Raw genomic sequence first — 21,898 nt, 5'->3', positions numbered from 1 at the left:
AGTTTAGATGCACTCAATAGCTATTTCTGCCCTAATGCTGCCTAGAATATCACAAACATTAATTTATAATTAGGGTCCTGAAGATACTTACTGTAAGTTTTTTTAAACAAATGTATTATTTTGCCTTAAATTTGATTCTGCTATGTTCCCTGAGAATACTACAATCTAAAATACATATATTTTATTATCTGCAGCATGTAGCTATTTTTGCAAGGCAGTATGTTAGCATGTAAACTAAAAATACAATTCATGAGTAGAACTTTAAGGTAATCTTTCTGTTTAAGTATATAGTTCATACCAAAGGATACATTTATCACAAGATTTAACAGCAAGAGAAGGATTTCCATGAGTGTGTAATTTTTGATTTACACAGTAAAAAAGATATCTGAAAAGAAACCAAAAGCCTTTATAAGTTGGTTATATGTCACCAATGTAAGGCTTTGTTACTTTATGAGAGACTGAAATGAGATTGTCTGGAAATTGCCTTCCCTATTCTTTCCAGTCTCAACAAAAAGAAATGAAAAAAGAATATGAAAAACTGGTTAGACTTTCATTTTTTTTTCTCATTTTTAATATCATGAGATACTGTAAGTCACACAGCAAAATGTCCTGTAGGCACAAAGGCATGAAACTGATGGATTTTCTTTAAGATATGCAACACTTAAAATTCTCTCACTACAGCATTCAGCTGTTTTACAAGGTTACAGCTAAGCCTAATCCCGATCTGCTTTGGTGAGAGCAGAGCTTCATTCAGTTATTTTAATTCAAAACTGGTTTCTAGACTTCTACAGTAAGCAGCTCTGCAGCTAATGCTGGGGTCTGTAAGGGTGTTCAGTGCACTATCAACACAGGGATATGAAAATCATGAAGAATGTAGAGGTCATTTAATTAATTGGCATCCTGTATGCCCACCCTCCAGTGTGGAACTGATCCTCATTACCAGGGCTGTGCTTTGTTTCTTTTTAAATGGTCCGCAGAATGGGATTTAGATCTTATCAACTATTGCCCTGTGAAGGAACCAGACATTTCTGATTTGGATTACGGTGAGCAGCACTTGTAGGAACCTCTGTTTCATTTCAGGGGATTAAAACTCGATTTCAAAACAGCTCAAAAGAGGGGGAGAGAGCCCTTCAAAACATTTCTCATACTGATGGCTTGCATACCAAAGCTGTGGAAGGTTGTATTTATTTGTCTTGAGATGGAACCATGGAGGCAGTAAGCAATTGAAGGAAACTCACAAAAAATGCAATGTACAAATTATTTGGAAGAAATTCTCACTTATTTGCAAAAGAGAAACAGAGCGAACACTCCTCAGATCCCCTAAACCAGACAAACATATTCACACATAACATTTTTGCTTGGTTTTGTCCTCTCTGTTTCAGACTATCAATGTTTCTTGCAATGTCATGGGGAAATTTCTTTATTTCTGCCCAAGAGCTCATGGAACTGGGGGTTCTGGTAAGGAATGGGAAGCAAAAATCTCCTTTTACAGGATGAACTCTTTAAACTTGGTCTGTCAGAGTCATTCAACGGATGGGAGAAAGACTCCTGTCTCTCACTAGCCTGCCCCTTTTAGTCTCTTCTGCCTTCAGTCTTCTACCACCATCTTTATCAGCAGCCCGAGCCCTTGGAGATGTGAATATCATCTCTTTTCTTTTTAACCACTGTATATCAAATGATCTCTCCTTGTGCAATCCACTTGGACCCTTAATTGTTGTGACAACACTTGTCATTTAGACAGCTCTTTCATCTTCAAAGCACTTCACAAACATCAATTAACCCAAATCTAGATTAATTAATCTGACAATTAATTTGCTATATATCCAGCAGTTACCATAATGGAGAACAAACTAGTGCTTATTAAAGTCATTAGCATGAGCTCACTTGCTTTAACAAATATAGGATCAAGCTAATTTCTTGAGTCTGTTTCTCTCTCCTAAATCTTAACTGCAATCTGGTACTTTTTTCCACAGCATCTTCAACTGCTTTATCAAGAATACAGCCAAGGAAAGGCAACACAGAAAATGGAATCTGGAAACTGAGATTAGACACACATGGAGTTAATCACTTTTGTTTTAAGGGTGATCTTAAATCTTGCACCCTACCTACACAGAGCTTATGAAGATTGATCAGGTCAGTCCTTGACATGCTCAGATAAATCAGGGTTCTAAACACACTGCTGTGATTAGTGAATTCAGGAGGCACTCATATTATTAGCCAATTGCTAAATTATAGATTAACCCAAACTGACAAAGCAGGGTGATTGGTTGCAGCAAATTCCCCACAGTCACTGTAGACCTTACAAAGTAGACAACTTGAGGTTTTAATAATCAGTGTAGCACCTGCTACCACAGGCAAACAGAGAGAACGAGGGGAATATGAGAGAGAAAGGACAAGAAACATTTACTAGAAAAGTAGGTCCAATGGTATTTGTGCAAGGAGGTCTCAGAAACTGGCTTTTACAGTTTTTCCTCAAAATAATGTATCACTCTTTCAGAAGACTGTATTAAAACTCCTACGCTAATTAAGCAGTATGCACTCATACAAGTGTTTCTCTTCATTTATTAAATATACATCTCAGCATAATATTTAAGCCTATTTTTTCTTTTGACCACAAAGAAGGAACTTTTTATTACCTAAAATTATCAGTTGCACAGTTAGCTTTAGAAGAACTTCGCTAAAAATTCACAACATGATAACATCCTTAAAATGGTTAATAAATATTATTCAGACTATAAATAAAGATTTGCACTCTCAAAGAGCAAGGTAATTATTCTATAGGTTCCAGGAAAATGCCCTGACCTAATGAAAAAGAAATAACTTACTGAAAATGTAATTTGAAAGCATCTTTTGATTCATATTGAAGACATGTAAAGGTTGAGGCCCCTTTTCTTGCTTTTGAAGACTTTCTACAAGAAGGACTCCATATGCAAGTTCAGGGTAAGTGAGCCAGGAATGATTGGCTCCAATGGCATTAATTTGGTGAGTAAATTGAAGGGAAAATGTAGAACTGCTTAGTTAATTAGGTATGACTGAAATCACCCAATCAAGTAAATAACCAGGAGGTCTAGCCTATGCTGTAATTTGTTCTTGGTGCCAGCCTCTTTCTACCTGGAATTAAAAGTGCAAAGAAAACAGCAACAATAAATGAGTTTTCTCTTATGGAACAGTGTGAAATCCTTCAGTTCATGCCTTTCTAATCATCATTTGACACTGCTTGAATTGCCTTTCGTGCCACATGCTTTTTAAAATCCTGCACAAATTATTGCTGTTGACAATAAACTATATCTTTCCACATTAGTGCTTCAAACACTCTGACAGCTAAACTGTGAAAGAATAAAAGCACTAATGGATTTGTCTAAACTTATTACTTATTCCTTGTATCTTAAGCTTTACTTAGCCGTCTTCACAGGTTCTGCTTGGTTACTTTAACTAGCACCTTTCAGAGATACTGAGGGTTTATTGAAGGATAACAGTTTATAACATACCAGTTTATAATATAAGCAGAGCTGTAGTCAAGTATTAAAGGTCACTGAAAGCTTATTGATCTGGAGAACACTGCAGTAATAACTCAGAGAATATAAAAATAACCAGTACTATTTGCTTTTCTTTAACTCAGAATGGAGCAAACAATACATTTACAGTCCTATAAAAACCATTTTTTTCCCTTAATGATCCAACATTCTGCATGAAAGAATCAACATTTTAAGAAATCAGATGAAAACAGAAGGTTACAACTATCTGAAGAAGACCCAGTGTTCCATCCCCAAAAATGCCATAACAGGCACTGTTAAGATTGTTATCTTAATAACATGATTTTAATTAATAAAATTAAAATTAAGTGATCGGCCGTTTCCTTCCAGAATAATGTCAAAATCTTTCTTGTAGGCTGTGGAGCTTATTCTATTAATATTGTAAGCAAGGATCACATTATATAATAGTGTATTGGGTCTGGCTGATCTGGAGTTCATTTCCCCATAGTAGCCAAGGTCAACCCACCACAAAAAATATCAACAAGGAAGAGGCACTGCATAGATTGTTAATTAAAGCAAAGTGTAGTTCTATCAAGAAGACTGTTAGAAATGACCTACCAAGAAAAAGTAGAAAATTCATGGTCTATGAAAATTCACATTGGAATGGGCCACGTAGTGCTATTTATCAAGGTCTTAGGGCTGAAATTAATTGAAAATCACACGACCTTTAACCTTCTGAATGCATTTCACTAGCCCTAAAAGTATCATAGACGTACTGGGGCTTACAAGCATTAGCAAATAGAACCCTCAGCAGAAAACCAAACATGGAATTCATGTACTAAGACACAGCTACTCCAATAGATCATATAGGCAGAGCCGAGGAAGTCAACCGGACATAAGAGAGAATGGAGAAGAATGGTAGAATCAGGTTTTAACCTCCTTAGAAGTACACAGGAAGAGGCAACTTTCCCATGGTTACCCAAAAGTAAGCAATAGTACTGTCTCAGGGCTTCATGCTGCAAAGAGCTGTTCATACACTCCGAGGTCTTATAACCTGATGTATGGAGCAATCCTGGTAACCGTGGCTGTGGGTCCCATTCATAGCTGTGCATGCACAAATTTAATTTGGATCATCATCTGTAATCCGGGTCGGGCAGGGATGAAACAATAAAAAAACTGACAGGAGTGATACAGTTGTAACCTACAGATTTTTGCAAGGTAGAAAAGTATCTAATGGACATTCTTCTTCTGAAGATTTCCCCTAAGTGGGTGGAAGATAGAAAGGACTTTCTATACAGATATGACATGTACGTCCCCCCCTCGCCTTGCAGCTTATCACTTCATCTCAATTATGTCTATATTCTAGGGGTTTTCTTCCTCTTTTCCTTATGAACAGAATTTCTTTTGGTGATGTTTTCCATACAACCTCAGCAGAAGATATAAGTACTCTACACCATGTGCCCTGTTTGGCCTGTGCATAACAAGCACCTTGTTATGTGTTTATTTCCCAAGTACTACAGTATCTAATACCAAACCAAAAAGAGATTATTTTTCCGTGTACATTACCAGGACTCCTCTAGAGAAACAGGAACCCTGCAACTATTAGAATGAGTGGACAGTAGATGATTCCTCCCAGAAAATACTCACAATAAAAGCCTATATTTCAGATAACCTTTGACAGCAACACACCTCACATTCTGAAACCAAACTTGAATGCCAAAGTTCCACAATTTACAGGACTTTCAGTCCAGCAGACTAGGATAAAAACTGCCCTGAGAAGGATTATAATCATCAGTCAGATTTATCAGTAATTACTGTTGTGAATTGAAGCTCTTTAGACATTAGAAAAGCAATGCACTACTGTTGGATCGAAGAGGTATTTTGCAATACATACACAAATTGTCTGTCCCATTAGCACTAAAAGAAGGTATGAACGGCATTGAAGTGTGATCAGACTTCTCAGATGGTTTCAATGTCTGGGGAAAAAAGCTCAGTAGGTTCATAAATCTAATATCTCCTTTTTATAATAAAACCTAGAGCAGCAATAATTGCAATAAAGTTTTACAAGGCGTCCTGAGAGGAATAAAATACTCACTGTTCTCTGCACCACAGATAAATAAAGCAAAATTAGGGGTTTTTTAAAAGTCCATAAGGAATTTGAATTAACAGACTTCGTAAAGGATGCTAGCAAAAGACTTCTGAGGCAGACCCTAATTACTGGCTGCTTTGATTTTAGTGACCTTCTTTGTCTTATCTTTCTAAACAGATATTTAAACCAGAAAGTTTCAAATGCCCAGACAGTGTAAAGACTGCTTTGGGTACAAGACTAATGAAGATCAAGCTTCTGTAAGTTGATCTGTATTGTTTTAGTGTACTTCTTCCATTAATCCCCATTCCTCATAACACAAATCTGCCCCCTAATCTCCATGCCCATGGTGATTTCAGTGGTAGAGATGAAAGGCCAAAACTTCAGTGCTACATATAGCCTATAGAGGGAAGCCAAAGGTAGTGACAGTTGAAGTGTGTCTGCAGTTGTTAAGAAGTCTTGCAGAATTTCCACAAGTTGATATTTCTCTCCAACCATTGCTGATGCCTCTTTAAGCCTTGATTTAGATGATGCTTTCCAGAGTGCGTAAAAAAATAACAGCAGGTAGAGATACAAAACTACCCAGCCTTATGCAATTACAGCTCACAGTGATCAAGCAATCTTGGCAAGAAGCTGATGCTCAGCAAGGCAGCTGGAATACACTAAATCTCTCCCACGTGAAATATGACACAGGAAATTTTTCCAACACTTAGCAGAAACATATTGCTATATACTTCATGAAGTGAAACAAAGCAACTAAAGTCGAATGTTCCAAAATATGGTCGTGTGAAGAGTGGACTGCTTGTCAATGTAAATTAAAATATAAATATTCATACAGTGCTATACCAGTCACAGACACTTCATCTCTCTAAGTCTTATAATTTCTACTCTTCTGTCCTCACTGCCATTAAACTCCTAGGTTATAGACCACACAGAAAGGAAGCAAATAATCATCTGACAAGTGCTATATGTTATCTGTCAAATACAAGTGATTTTTGGGGCTGCTCCACCATAACAGACTTATCTTACACCCACTAAAAGTTATAAAGGGCCTGAATTTGAAATAAGTGTCATGATTTTTTCTTATTTTACAGCCATAATTAACATTGAAATATTCCTGCACTCATGAATGATCTGGTGCAAATCTTAGTACTTTTAGCTTTTCTGCAAATGACTGAACTGCAGCCTCAGGCAAATACTCAAATATCAGGGCCTGCAAACATTTGCATACACAAATAAAACATGTATTCTCTCAAAAAGAAAAAAAAACTATATTGAAAATTGTGAATATGTTCATAAGATCTATCTTGCCCTGGTTTTCTTATTTAGCCATACTTTCATTGATTTTCCCCTCATCTTGTCTACAGGCAGTCCTAAAGGACTATTCTTGTTCCTCTTCACTTCTCCCTTTTCAGCCTGTCTTTTGAAGTATCATCTGCAAAAAATTTTGATTACTATCACTCTGCTCATAGCTCAAAGATCACCTTTATTCCCAGATCCATCTTCTTCTATCCAAGCTGAAATCTCAGCCTTTCTCATACCTTCTCACCTCAGCTTTGAAGAGATTAAAACATGTCTCTCACTGCAGAACCACATTCCTCTGCCCTTATGGACTTGGCACTTGCTCTGATAGCCTAAACTTCACACTTTGTTTGCTTCTCTTCCTAGGTTTTCTCATCTAAGTGATTTAAAGGCCACATGTACACAATGTGGTGAAGGCAGTGCTTAGCTAATTCTGCTTTTCATTTTAGTGGCAGAATTCTGATCCAATTCTTTTCTCAAACCTATATAGTCATGTTACTATGGGATGCTACTCATTTAAATTTAAGCTACATCAAGAAGTACATCCTGTAAGGCCAACTGACTGCTCCAAGTGACTGTCAGATATAAGCTGGACTAGGTGATTTGGGACCTTGTGACAAGGAAGAGACAGATTACAGCCTTCTGCATCTGGTTGTGTAAGATGCACCCTCAGAGTGGCTGCATAACACAGGTAATCTGTCACATTACATCTCTTCTTCAGCCTCTCAGCATTTCATATTTTGAATATACTGTGTTCTTTAGCATTGCCCCCTACACCCCTCTTTCACCTTTCAGAATGCTGCAGAAGCTACAGCACTCCCACAAGCTTTAACCATGTCACCTCTGCCTATATGTCCCACCTGCCTATATGGCCTGCCCTTCTCTCATACATCAAACAACTGCTCACTGTCCCTTTCCAAGCCTTTCATTGCTCACTCCATTCAAACACAAAACCTCAGCTCTCAGCCCTGCCTGAGCTGTGATGTGAACACATTGTCCAAATATGTGCCATCTCTGCTTTTTTCCAGTGCTTCCATTTTGTCACGAAGTAGCAGCCCAGGCATCAGAGGTGCCAATGGAGGTGCCAGCCATGGCAGTGCTCCTTGGCTTTCACTGTCCTTGAGTCAGTCATATTACTACCCCTGGACGGTAGCTGCTCTTTTTCACCCTCTTTTCCTTTCCTGGAGGTCTATATTGCTTACACAACACCGAGTTATGTGCTTATCTTCTGTGTTTCAGGCAACTAATACATAGCTGTTTTATCTACCCAGGAAATTTATAAAATTGCAACCTCCCAAGATAACAAAGTCCTTATCCTAACACTTCACGTAACTGTCATCCTACACATACTACAATAAATAACTCCTCTACATTTCTTCATTTGCATTAGAAATCCTCTTCAGCCAATATTGTTAATTTTGCTTACATTTTAAAATGGAGGCTGTTCTTTCTGTACAGCTTATTCTCAATTTCATCTCCTACAACTCTATTCCAATCCCACTGAACATGCCAAACACAACTGGTTTTGACCATTTACCAGCTCAGGGGTAGATGGGAAGATCTTTCACAACTGCTTTCCTGTGCCACCTGAGATGTTGAGCTTCCTTCACACATCTCAGGCATGTGTCACAAACACATTGTCCTGGCCTCCTAAGCATCCTGTATTTCATCTACTTCATCCTTCACTTCTCCTTGCTGCATCTTTCATTGTCTTCTCAAGCTTCCTCACTCTTTTGGTACTTCTTTTTCCCTTGAACGCATCTTGTTTGCCCAACAGTGCCACAGGGCAACAGGGAACACAAACAATTTATACAGTTAAACATTTATATCTGTGTCTTCCTTGTGCATCCCCAATACCATACAAACATATACATACAAGCACTGTGTCAATACCACTGTTGTTCCATAATAACAGGGCTAATTTTGTGAAGTTATAAATCACAATTCAAGCATTCATAAGATTCCTTTTATCCTTTCCACCGATCTGTGGCATGCATTGTAACACATCCACACCAGCATTTTATTTTTGTCTAGCTCCAAAAAGTATAATCTGTTGATTACAGTGGATTACCACTTCTCTGCATCCCTAATTTGATTATGGTAATCATAATGTGGTAATCAGATGTGTGATCATCTCTTCCATTAAAGAAGAGGGAAGTGCAGAATAGCAATCTACACTTGAAAAAGGGAGACAAACTTTCATTTTCTATGAGTAAAACTATTAAAAAGGTAGGAATGACTTCTGACCTTTAGTCTGCGGTCCTGGTCTCCACTGCACAGAGAATTTACAGACACTTTGAAGGTCTTCCACGCTGGATTTAAGTTATTCATCACAACCTGTGAGTGAAAATAAAAAGGGACACATTAACATTTCTACATCTCCAAAACGAATGCTAACAAGAGCCACAATTTTCAATACAATACCTTAACCAGAAAGAGAAAGAAAGCAGAGCTCAGCTGGAGTTTTCAGAACAACATGCATGGAATATGTGTCCTTGAGCAACCCACAGTTTGAAACACTCCTCTGGAAAGCCCCCAAAAGGAGCACATATTTCCCTGCATATATCATGTGTAGATCATGCTGAAGAAATTGCTCCAGCACTGCCATGCCTCAGCGGGAGTGTAACTCACAAGGGACAGGTTGTAGAACTGGAAGCCATGGAAGAGATGCAGGAGTAGGCAACAGGGATGGGCAATATCAATTTACAGGCACATGGTTTGCCTGGCTAGAAAGACTTTGTGGAATCCATTATAGGCTTATAAACCCAAATACCCACCACAGCTCCATCCTGTACACATAAATGCTGCTTTTTAAGATAATGCCAGTCATTAGCATGGAAGCAGTAATGTCACTGGGACACAAGAAACAAATGTAAAGCACTCAGATTACAAATGTCTTTAGCACCAGCACCCTGGGAGGAGGTGGAGAAGATGCAACATAGCATTAGTGGGAAAATATGATACTATCTGTAGCATGGTTTTGGCTTCAAACAGAGTATCTGCCAATTTAATTAAATTTGGACCTTTGGTTTCAGTATCTTCTGCCTTTACTGTAAGATACATAAATCAAGATCTGATACCCACTAGTTAATAATTACACTAGAGTGTAACACTAGGAAGTGTTTCTAAATGTGAGTGTTTGCAATAACATTTGTGATATGGGAGGCATAAACTATTCCTCCTGACAGCCCATCTATGTCCTTGGTGAGTAAATCCAACTCTACCCCTTACCTCAGTTCTATGAACAAGTTGCTGGGTTGCATCATCGTTCACGCGAAAAATCTCCAGGAAAGGATCAGATTTGCTGAAAAAATCCTAAAATAAAATATAGGACAGGTTACTCTCGAGGATTCTTTTTCTTTGAATTTTGCAGGCAAAATGCACTGGTGCTTCCTTGACTACTAACAACAAAGGGGAGCCAGCATAGTTTTACAGAGACCTCTTGGTGTCTCTCAGCAATGTTTCATTCTTGTCTTTGTCCACAAGGATTCCCGTGGCACTGTTGTTGTACCCAGTTTGACAATTTAATCATAGCATGCAGAACGGTAAAATGTCCTTTTCCCTTCTTACGCCTAGTCCAGATTCCTAAGCTTTAGCCCCTTCATTCAGGTAGCTTGTTTCTTTCTGTGTCCATACCTGTTTGGTCTTTTAACATCAGTTTATGATGTATTGAACTTTGAAGCTTATTCTACAGTGGGGTTGAATTTCACACTATTCATCCACCCTCTCAAAACATCAGTTAATTGGCCAAGACATTGTGTGCTACCAACTGTCAAGACAGATAGAGATGGTTAGAGAAGCAAGACCTCTTTAGGATGTGATAACATGGTCTGTGCTAAGATGACAAACAGAGAGGGGGAATGCAGAAAATAACTTGATATCTCTAAGTACAAGCAAATCTGTGACAGAAAACTGAGGTTCATATTCATATACCCACTGCACTGCAGAACACCTTCCCCTCATCTTGCATTCAGCTAACAATCCTGAACTGTCTTACACAAACCTAAATTAAGTTGCTTTCTATAGCGCTGCTGCAGTTTGGCCAGAGACACTTTTGTTTCAACATCTCATTTATTCTGGACATGCTGGTTGCAGAGGCAGAAGAGTGGCTGGGTGTTAACCCTCCACAGCTGGAGGGGGAAGTTTCAGATTTCTAACTGTGCAATGCTGAAAGAGCAGGATTTAAATGGACTAAGCCTATTTCCTGTAGTTTCAAGTCCTTTCTTCATTTTTCTCTTCAAAAGAGCACATGATTAACTTGTGCATAAGAATATAATTCTTCTCTGTAGGCCATATCCAAAACCACAGACCTCCATGTCAACTTGGGGAAGTGAGAAATTCTGTTTGCTCTCCAAGTGTTTCTATAATAGTGGTAGTGTAAAAATTATTATAATACATATAGTTCTACAAATTTCTCATCATAAATGTCCACCACACTTATTTTTTACTGGCTGGATAGCCACTGGGGTGGGAAGAGCTTTGGATAAGATGCTAGCCAAAGTCTGGGCACACCACTTTGGTCAAATTTATCTTTAGGGCATTTTTACAATTCTGCAATTACAAAACAAACAAACAAATCAGGGCTTTGAAAAGAGACACCTGAATTTGAATGTCTGGAGAAAGAAGGACATTTTATTTTAAAGTATGTAAACCCAACAAAGTCTGTAACTCCAGGGTTTGCCTCAAGGCCCTGATATACATTTAGTATCTGGACTCCACTCAGCACTTGAAACTGCTAGTATATACAGGATTTACTGCTAGATTAGCAGTGCATAGCAAGGAGAACAAGCAGAGAGTGAGGATGCTGGTTAAATCACAGTGACACTAAAATCTAGAGTCCATAGGGTTAAAAAAGATTGAGCTGCCTCTTCTCACACATAGGTATACTGACTGAAGCTGAGTAAAAGCTTAATATTAGCAGCTTTTTTATCAAACATGAATTTGATAAGTTATTTGAAAGAAACACCTCAAAACGATACATCCAAAGAATGTACCCTGGAGTGCAGAAGAATTCATAAAGGAAACCAAAATTTCATATAAGACTCAAAATATAGTATCTTTCCCAGCTGAGTATCATAAAGCTGTAACAGTATCAGTACAAGGGAAGTAATTTTTAATATCTGGTTTTAACTACCAAGGTAATACCACATAAAGGGAAAGATTTTAATGCTGGATGATGGCTTATATCATTCCCCCTTTAATGCAAAAACAAAGCCTAATTCCTTTCAGAATTAAGGTACAAATAAAAAATCCTTGTATATTGAAGAAGCTTTGTGGTAAGTAAAAAATGACAAGCTGAAGAAACATTTGCTGTCATAGCTATTAACATTTTAAAAGCTTTTTGATTATTATGCTGCATCTAACTGCTTTGCATTATCTCAAAAGAATATCCTCTGAAATGAGAATAGCAGCAATATAATGTTGTGCTATTTTAATAATATATAAATGATTAATATAATTCATTTGCGAGTGGTATAATGCACGTTGTTCTTTCAGTATGTGCAGCAGTCACACAGTAATAACACATGTACATAGCTTAACCTTTAAAATTTTATCTACCTCTGTTTCTAAGCACCTAGTTTGATACATCTTTTAGAGATTAATTTTTCAGAGCATGACATTTTTTAGAATTCCTTAGGGGATCCTTTAGAATCCCTTGGGGATTAAGGCAACAGTCCCTCAAAAAGGGGCTGAAATAGCCAAAAGACTAAAATTTTGAAAATTCTTCAGCAGCAAGACAGGGCATTTGAGGATTTTTTGAGAGAGTAATTTAATACTGGGGAACTATATAAAAAAAGCAATATTAGCTTGTATTTTGCAGACATTTGCTGGGGAATCTTTCCCAAACAATAACTGTCTCTCATAGACTAGGAAAAGCAGTTTGCATGCCTCAGTGCTCATAATTTATTATAGCTATCATAAAAAACATAGCTGCTTGTTATGGTAATTGTGACACAGCTATTAATGCAATAGAACCTTCCCAAAAGTTATTGTTCCACTGTGAAGTGTTCTCAGTGGAACTCTTGAAACAAAGATGTGCCATCTGAGCTGACAGGGCTTCAATAAAACATGAAAATGCAGTAATACCTTCCAAACAAGCACTGCAATAAAAAATATAACCTTTATCTCTGCAAAGTCAGTTAACTAAAGGAAAGTTTCATACCTGTCACTTTCCAATAATTTTTCACTGAACGTTTTAGCCACCTCTCCAGGAAAAAAAGGGCAGGCTTTACTTGTTTTGTAGCTTCTCTAAGATTCTTGCAGTTTTAAGTGGAGAGAGTAAAAGACCCTCAACAAACATATCCTGCCTGTTAAATTATACCAACGAATTTTGTTGAATCTTAAAAAAAACAACAATTGTTGTTCACATATTTTTCCTTAGTGGAGGAAATGTATACATTTAAGGACCACAATCTAGATCCTCTTTCAAGGAGCTCTCCTTTAAAGGATGAAGGAAGGAAATTCCTGTCCATTCAATATACCACTGATGGTGACAGATAGAAATAATTTTTTTTTTTTATCCTGAAAGCACATATACGACATCCACAAGTTGTAGGACGTTAGGATTCTACTTGTCTTCTGCAACTCCCATAGTTACCAGTGCAGGAACCCCACGGCTTACAAAAGTGACCTTGTAGCAGAGCATGAATGACTTCCAGAGGCTTCCTCTGTTGTTCGGGAGAATCCAAGGCCATTTCCAGCCCTCAGGCTGTTTCTCTGACATTACATCTCTACTCAGGTGTTCACTTCTATGAGTATGGAGAAGCAGGCAAAACCATGCTTAGTATTTTATAAAATGGGCTCTTCTCAATTCTTTGATTTTTGTTTTGGTTTGGGGTTTTTTTACCTTTATGTGACATCGGAGCACTCATTCTTTTTCAACACTGGCTGAACTATGCAATTTAAGCAATTTCAAACCTTAATAACAATAATTACTAATAGTGCCTTGCATCTACTGATTTCAAAGTTCATCATAAGCCATACCAAAAGCTTTCTTATAGAAGAGGTGAGCCAATGTTCAGCCAGGTTTAGAGGTACATCTCTAGCTGGAGCAAATTGAAGACTTTCAACTGCAATAGGCTTCCAGTGATTTTCATCAGCTGAAGACAAGAGTTCTGATTCAGATAATACACAATGTGTCACTGCTTGAGTTGTACACTGCAACATCCAGGAATTGCTATCGGATGAAGCCCATCTTTACTGGACATGTTAAAATTACAAGAACAACAATATTGATCCTTCTCAACTTATCCCCATAAAGTGTTTTAACCACTCCCTAAAGCTGTTGCTCAAACAACACTGACCCGGCTCAGAACTGCATTCTGGCAGTATACATTTAATTTATACCAACAAGACCCATAAGTAATCATAATATTTACAGCAGATTACATTTTACATTTGTGGAAAAGCAATGGCCAAGTGGAGTCTTACGTTGTATATCTCCTCTCCTTTTTTTAGATGTGACAGCATGTGGAACAGTAAGAAACTTAGTAACTTGAGCACAAGTTTGGAAATCACCTCTAAAGATGTCTGTCTAAAGAGAGGTTGTTAAATTTACATTTCGACACCTAAATAAACCACGCAGTTCAAACCCAATAAGACTCCAGCAAGTCTGAAAGAAGAAGGTCATTCTTTCAGATGAGAAGCAAAATCAGGTCCTGATCATTTATGATTGCTAATGATCCTGAACACAGTAAAGTTATTTACCTGTATATTCTAAATAAATTTCAGTACTATCAATCTTTCTGTGTACCTTCTGCTTGCCTGAGATTTTCCAGTACTATAAACCAAAAATATTTTTCATAAGTTACAACTTCATCTTGAAAACCTGATTTATGTATCCAAAAGTAGTTTCACTGATTTGATTTTAAGGTACTCACATGTCAAATGTTTACAAGAACACACTTGGAGCATCACAATCCTAAACTTTTGTACAGTGTTACCATATGCTTATAATTAGAAGCACCTTCATATATAAGAAGGGACTACATACCTCAAATAATTGTATGTCTGCTATTACACTGAAATAACAGAGAGTAGCTTAAAAGCAGTCATCTGGATTTCTCGGGCTGTAAGTTGCTTGAGATGCTTATTATTAATAAATTGCTAAACAACAAAAGAAATTTTCAGAAAGAGGTACTCATTATAATCCTGAGTCATGTTTCAGTCAGTGGAGAGTTTTCTTAGTAAAGAGGAGAAGATTTTTTAACAGATACGCAAGAATCTATTTCTCATATTCAAGCTACATTTTGTTGAACAAAACGTCTATCATGACACTGCTGTTATGAAGTCTTCTAGCTTTATTTTAGAACACTTCAATGATATCATCTTAGACTACTTACAGAAAGTTCACTTCTCTAAGCACTTCTGATCTGTGGCATTTTACATAATTAAATTGTATTGGTTGTAGCGTAATTAACTTGTCTTGGTTTTAATTAGATTCTCTTGAGTTTGGTTTTTTTTTTAATTACTTTGCAACTTGAGGAAAGCCTCATTGTGAACATTCATCTGAAAACCTTGATGTGTTTAATAACATAAGGCCAAGAATATCTGTCTGGGAAAATCTCATCAAATTGTATTTGCAGGCATTCTTATTTCTTTTGGTAAGGTTAATATCAAGCAGCTTACCTTGTCATCCAATTTCCGTGCGCTGAATGAAAGTTCAACGTAGTCATCGTTGCCAGACAACTCCTCTGCAATCACCTAAATGGAAAGCTACATTTGAGCTCTGCATGGTGTAATGAAAGGGGAGAATGATGCCATTTTTCGGTGTGAAGACTGCAGACCCCATTTAGGAAACTGAAGTGTGGTACAAGTTAATATGATTCCCTTTGTCATCAGGAAGGGCTGAGGGCATTCAGCGAATCCCACCCTCAGTTGACCCACCCTCAGCTGACTGATGTTAAGCCCACAAACCTGAATCACTTTGTGTCATGCAACTATGCCTTGCCAATCACCTGTCAATGGAGAGACATGAACATCTATCAGGGATCCCTTGTCTCTGACCAAGTACTTCTCAGACTGGACAATGGAGAATTCCACAGTCTCACAGTGTCCAAGGGGACAAAAATGCTATACAAGACTTGTATTATATGGGTCTAAAGCCCACTTATTTTATGGTGCTTCGGCATCATTTGGCAAGCTAAATGGGAAAAGGAGCAAAGTCACTTGTCCTTAGTTGCCATGAAAGCCACATGTTCAGTAGGAGAGTTCTGGTATAGTTCTTCTGCAATAACTACATTGGCGAAACCATTTACTGTAGAGTGAGTCAGAAGAAAGTAATACTAAAATATTATAGTGTGATTCTTTCAGATGGTGTAAGCTGTGCTGACAATGATGTCAGCCACTGTGCTGTGCAACATTAAAAACCAAACCAAAGCAAAATATAACCAACCAAACCAGCCTTCCTGAGTAAGACATTAAAATGCTTCGGGGGAGAGAATGTATTAAGCAAACCTGGGATACTTCACTGAAAAATGTTCTTTGAAACAGACCACATTATATTCTATTTGACAGCTATAAAACCTTTTCCCTATTGTGAATATTCTCCCCAGAGATTAAATATCCCAAAAAAACAATTTTCTGGGTGTTTCATGTCCATGGCCACACACCTGGCAGCCATGTCAGGTCCCCAGCCAGGCTCTGACTGTCTCCACTGCACGGACGCAAGGTCCTCGGAGAACCACTGGGACACCCCAACTATTCTTCAAACCAGCTTGGCAGCTGGCAGCAGCTATTAACTGCACCCCAAAACAGAGGGTTTTGGGGTCCCAAATATGGGGTCCCCATCAGAGATGCACATATTTCAGGAAGGGCAGCAGCTGCCAGAAGCAAGAGACACAAAGGAAGGAGAGGTAGGAGGTGTCAGAGGCCACCCTAAAGAAGATCCAGGAGGAGGCATGGAGAAGAGGACGCTGTTGGGAACACAGTTGGAGATTCAGTCTCGGAAGGATGAGCTCCATTCTGGAGGAGGCACCTCTGAGAGTGGACTCCCACAGGTAAGCCTACACTGGAGCAGACGTCCTCGAAGGGACTGCGACCTGTGTGTAAGCTCAGAGCAGAGCTGAGAAAATGAGTGAAAAACAAAGAGCAGCAAAAAAAAAAATCAGTTTTTTGATCCTGACCTGCACCACCTGTCACCTCACCAAAGGGACTGAGCACAACGTGCAATGAAGGCAAAGGGAATTGAGAGCATGAGGAGGCAGGAGAGGTGTCTGAAGTTGATCACAAGGAAGGGGAAGGAAAGGTATTTTCCCTAAGAGGTTTTTTTTTTTCTTATTTGTTTCTCAGTACCTGAATCAGTAGAAGCTTACGCTGATTGGCAAAAAATTAAATTAAGTAAAATTCCCTGAGTTGAGACTATTCTGGCTGGGACACCTCACAGCAGTGAGCTGTGGTGCTTCTCCGTGCAAAATATTTACATGCAGCCTCTTCCAGGCAAACTTGAGCTTGATGGAAATTTGGCCCGTAGAGATTGACACATTTCTCTTCCATGTAGTCTGATGGTTTAAAAGATGGTTAAGCTGTATAGGACCAACAGTGTTGTGGGATTTGTACACCAAGTTTTACAAATACTTTTAACCGAAAATAATGAACCTGCTCTTATGAAGTTTGACATACTTCTAACTGCAGAAGCTGAACTGTGCTCTTTTGCACCCATAGCCATATTATAAAATTGTGTGGATGAGACATTACACAGTCAAAGGGCTAATAAAATTTCAGTAAAATATGCCAAGACAGGACCTTTCAAAATCCTATGAAAAACTCACAATTCAGTACACTGAACAAGTTAGGAAATTAGTATGTGTAACTTCCATGCTTGACAGTATGTCCCCAGGTCAAGAAATAATGATAAATAATCTGGTTTTACTTATTCTGTTGAGACACCAAAGTTTTCACACAATATTTTTTGTCTGTGTTCAGTTTCTCCCATTTGAGTGAAGTCAACTTGCTCTTTAGTACTGCTGGTGAGAAGCCAAGGTCCAATATTTCATGGTTATCATCCAGTGTTAGGCCAGCAGGGACTATTTTCTCTCATCTTCTGTTTATTACAGTGATTTAATTTTTGCCAGAACACTCCACTAACAAGCCTAATGATTTAGTTGTACTAAAGCATTTGCGTTTTCACAAGACTAAACTTCTTTGTGTTCCTTAAAGAACAGGAGCGGAGTCCAGACCACCACAGGGATGGAGGAGATTAAGTATGCCCAGATACGACTCAGCAGCCAAATCACACCAAGTTATTTAGGGAGCAAAACTCTCTCCTGGTTCTATTCAGCCAGAGGAGTGGGGAATTCCTTTCCAACCTCAGATCAAAAATGAGTTTACTGTATGCATTTAAGCAAATTCATTTGCAGCCAAGCACCAAGGAAGATATCTAAGAAATAAAACCTCCTGAGCTCTCTGAAAGCATTATTTCTCACAGTCTTCTGTCTCTTCTGTGGTCCAAGGTAGAAAAAAAAATCCAAGCAATCAAGCCAAAGGAAACCCATCTGGCTTACTGCACATCAAGGAAAAAAATACTTCGCAACCCCGAGAGGCAACAGAGCAGAGATCCCCAAAGCAGAATATTTTATTATAGCTTTTGTCTTAATGCAGAGCTGCAAATGTCATAAGCATGCAGGGTTCAGTGCAGACAAGACTGATCTCCCAAACAAGCTACCACAGAGAAGGATGAAATAGAAGTAATAAACTGATTTGCAGATTTCAAGATACACATGGAGGTATAACAATACAACCCATAATTGCATTACCACACAGCTAAAACTAGTCTCATCAAACTTTGGAAGTTGCTGGGTGCATGTGTGTACTTTCTAAGTTTGGAGTTTTTTATTTTTTTCCCACCCTTTTTTTTCCTAAGAACCTGGAAAAAATCCAAGGCAAAATAAACATTAAGCTCCTTCATGTGTCAAAGCAGGTCAAATGAATTTCTGAATGTTCTAGTTCTTCAACTACAAGTATTCAAGCAGCACAAGTTTCTTGCTGTCATCCAAGTACCTTAAAAGTGATAGTAGTAGTAGTAAATATTGTGGCTTTTGTACAAATCATACATTATTTGTTGCCATTTCCTTACATCAAACATTTAGCAGAAACAGTACCAGTAATCAAATAAACAACTGAAATACATTTCTCAATCAAGGGCTGTTCTGGTGACTTAGCAGGATGCTTTTAGGGAAGAATTAGTCACATTAGATGTTTCTAAATAACAGGAAAACAAGAGTGTATTTAAGATTGACTTACTGTTATAGATGACTTTCCTGCTGTGTTGCCCTGTTTGAGTAAGGACTTGGAGAGTTTCCTCTGAGAAACAATCTGCACAAAAACAAAAACAAAGGGGAAAATAATTAGAATCTGTAGTAAATACATGCTTCATTGTGATTTCATTTTTTGCTTTTGTATCAAGCGTGTTTCTCAATTCACAATCAGTCAGCGCAGTAAGACCATGACCGAGAAGAAAAGTTTCCCAGGAAGCTGCAGACAGGATGCAGTGGAAGATAAAAACAAACGGTTGGGATCAAGCAGAATGAGGAGGACACAATTCATGGAGTTGAACAGAACAGTGAAAAACATATTATAGATTTTCCTCAAGTATTGCAATGATGGTAACAGAGCACAGAAGTAAGGTTTAAACATACTTAAAAGACAATAAGAAGGGAGAATCTACAGAGATACCTCCAAACTAACTTATTTTTATGGGAAACTGAAATCTGTTTACAAAGAGAAGGCATTTATTTTATTTCAAAATATCAACAACTCTAAATTCAGGACAGAAGCAAGCAATCTGCCCCACAGTTTTAGTTCCGAAATTGTCTTCTTTGCTTACCAGGTACCAGACCTCCCATAGAACTCAGCATTACAAATGAACTTGTTCATTAACAAAATTATAAATGAACTTCGAATAAATATTATCAGAGTGATACTGACAAAAGATGTTATTTGCCATATCAGTAATAACTATAATTCCCTTATAATTTTGAAACATTTAAAACTAGATAAATAAAAATATAATAGCATAATTGCTAGGCTACAGTGATGTTCCAGCATATTAAGTTCCTCTTCTTTGTAAAATTAATGCTGTATTAATTTATTTATTTTTAATTGGAAAACTTCAAAATGTAGACAGATGTTAAAGTAGCTCAAAACACAGTTTAGAAATCACAATATTATTTTTAATGTGACAAAACTGTAGTAGGATTGTGCTGTGCAGATACTGAGAAAAGATTGCTGTGTCCTAGGAGAAACCCTAGCCTCTTGAAAGTTGTTTTTATGCTAGAAATAGTCCTTTCCACATCCAACATTACTTGAACAACTTGATAGGATAAACATGTTCGGCAAAATATGCCTGAGCATCATACACATTTCAGCAATAAAGCACATCAGTGGGTAATGGCCAGAGCTGGAGGAGTGTGAGTAATTCAAAGTTGCAGCCAGGCAAAAAAAGGGCTGTGAGACAGGAGTGAATAGGATGATTTTAGCCTGACATCACCACATGGAAACATGTTTGTCCTGCCCATCAGTTTGCTGAATTGAACAGAAAGGAAACGGCAGCACCTCAGAATACCCTCAGCTACTATTATGATGGAAGTAGCAAGACAGAAGCAAGGCTTTAAATATGAGACAGGAGAACCATCACAGGCCTGGACAGCACATCCAGAATCACTGTGTCCAGCTTCTCATTTCTACTGCAGCTATACCTGGCAGATATGTGTCTAATTAGAGGCAGAGGGAAATACCCTCTTCTGGAAATTTATTACTCTATTCATTATCCTTACTGTAAATATATTTTCCTAACAGCTAATCCAATTCTCTGCAGTTTAAGTCCATTATTTCCACCTAACGCACCATGAATAAGCAAAATAATCTTTTTCCCTTTGTCTTTCAGGCAATCTTTATATCTGAAGACTCTCCATAGTCTTCTTTACTACAGAACCTGAGTTTGTCCTATCTTTCCTTTTTGACCACACTTTGTAGCCCTCAAACCATTCTCTCTATTCTCTGATGAGCCTTCATGTACTGGCCCATAGACACTCTTACAATAATGCTCAAAATTGTGCATAATAGCCGTGGTCCTTCCTATGCAAGAAGAGCTTCTCATTTCAAGGCTGACACACTTCAGAACTGCATTTGACTTACTTAAAGAACACTATGATACTGTCAACTAATGATTATTTTATGACCATTTTGCATTGCCAGCTGTTTCTTACCCTGCATTTTTACACCTGGCTATTACTTAAGTGAATAATTTAACACTCCTTTTTGGATTGTCTTTCCTAAAGCAGTTTGCTGCCATCATCTCACTCAGTTTTCCAAATTAACTTTTGGATTTCAACACTAGTGTTGATCAGTGGTACCAACAGACAGTAAGACAAGTAAGATCACAAGTACTGCCAGGATTCAGAAGTCCTTTTTCTTCCCTAGCATCTTGGAAATGCTGTTTGCTGTGACCACTTAAGTTGCCCATACATAAGTTGTACATTCAAGTACAAATCATTGCACTCCGGTGAACAATGAGGTGCAATTTAAAAAACTTTGTTTGAGATTCTCAGATGGCAGGTAATACAGAAATATGACAGATTATTCTTAATATATTATTAAACTATGGGTTGTGTACCAACTAGACAATGAATTATGGCAGCTGGGGAGCAGAGCCCATTCATCTCTATGATCTCTCCTCCTTTCCCCAGATGCACAGACAACTTTGTAAAATACATGAAGTTTTTCCACTGAAAGCTATGGGTATTTCTACCAGAAGCTTTTTCAGATACCTTATATGTATATATAGCCATGGCATGAGATAGAACTTGGATGGGAACCTGCCCTTCAGCTAACCTCCTTTAGAGATAGCAGGACTTTCCCTCCCCTAAACTACCCAAATTTTTACAGCTCCCTTTGCAGCTTTCAAAAGGGTCACAGCTTTCAAGAGACAGAGGCTGAAGCTCAGGAGCTCCTATGCAGGTGGCAGATAGATGGCTTGCAGTTCCAGAGAAGATAATTTATTCTGACATTCTCATTAGTAGACCACATTAATAACACTCAC

General features: G+C 38.0%; 1 protein-coding gene across 3 annotated transcripts in view; it reads right to left on the bottom strand.

The window, feature by feature from the left end:
* CPNE4 (copine 4) overlaps positions 1 to 21,898 on the bottom strand; it is a 228,719-nt gene that overhangs the window by 79,229 nt on the left and 127,592 nt on the right. For all 3 annotated transcript variants that reach the window (XM_032684440.1, XM_032684449.1, XM_032684432.1), the window contains exons 4-7: positions 19,102 to 19,173; positions 15,490 to 15,564; positions 10,093 to 10,176; positions 9,109 to 9,198 (exon numbers count right to left, since the gene is read on the bottom strand). In XM_032684440.1, the coding sequence (XP_032540331.1) occupies positions 9,109 to 9,198; positions 10,093 to 10,176; positions 15,490 to 15,564; positions 19,102 to 19,173 (321 nt within the window). The remainder of the gene's footprint in view (positions 1 to 9,108; positions 9,199 to 10,092; positions 10,177 to 15,489; positions 15,565 to 19,101; positions 19,174 to 21,898) is intronic.

Source organism: Chiroxiphia lanceolata, chromosome 1 (assembly GCF_009829145.1).
Source record: "Chiroxiphia lanceolata isolate bChiLan1 chromosome 1, bChiLan1.pri, whole genome shotgun sequence".
Taxonomy (NCBI): Eukaryota; Metazoa; Chordata; class Aves; order Passeriformes; family Pipridae; genus Chiroxiphia; species Chiroxiphia lanceolata.
This window is presented reverse-complemented; position numbering and strand designations above follow the sequence as displayed.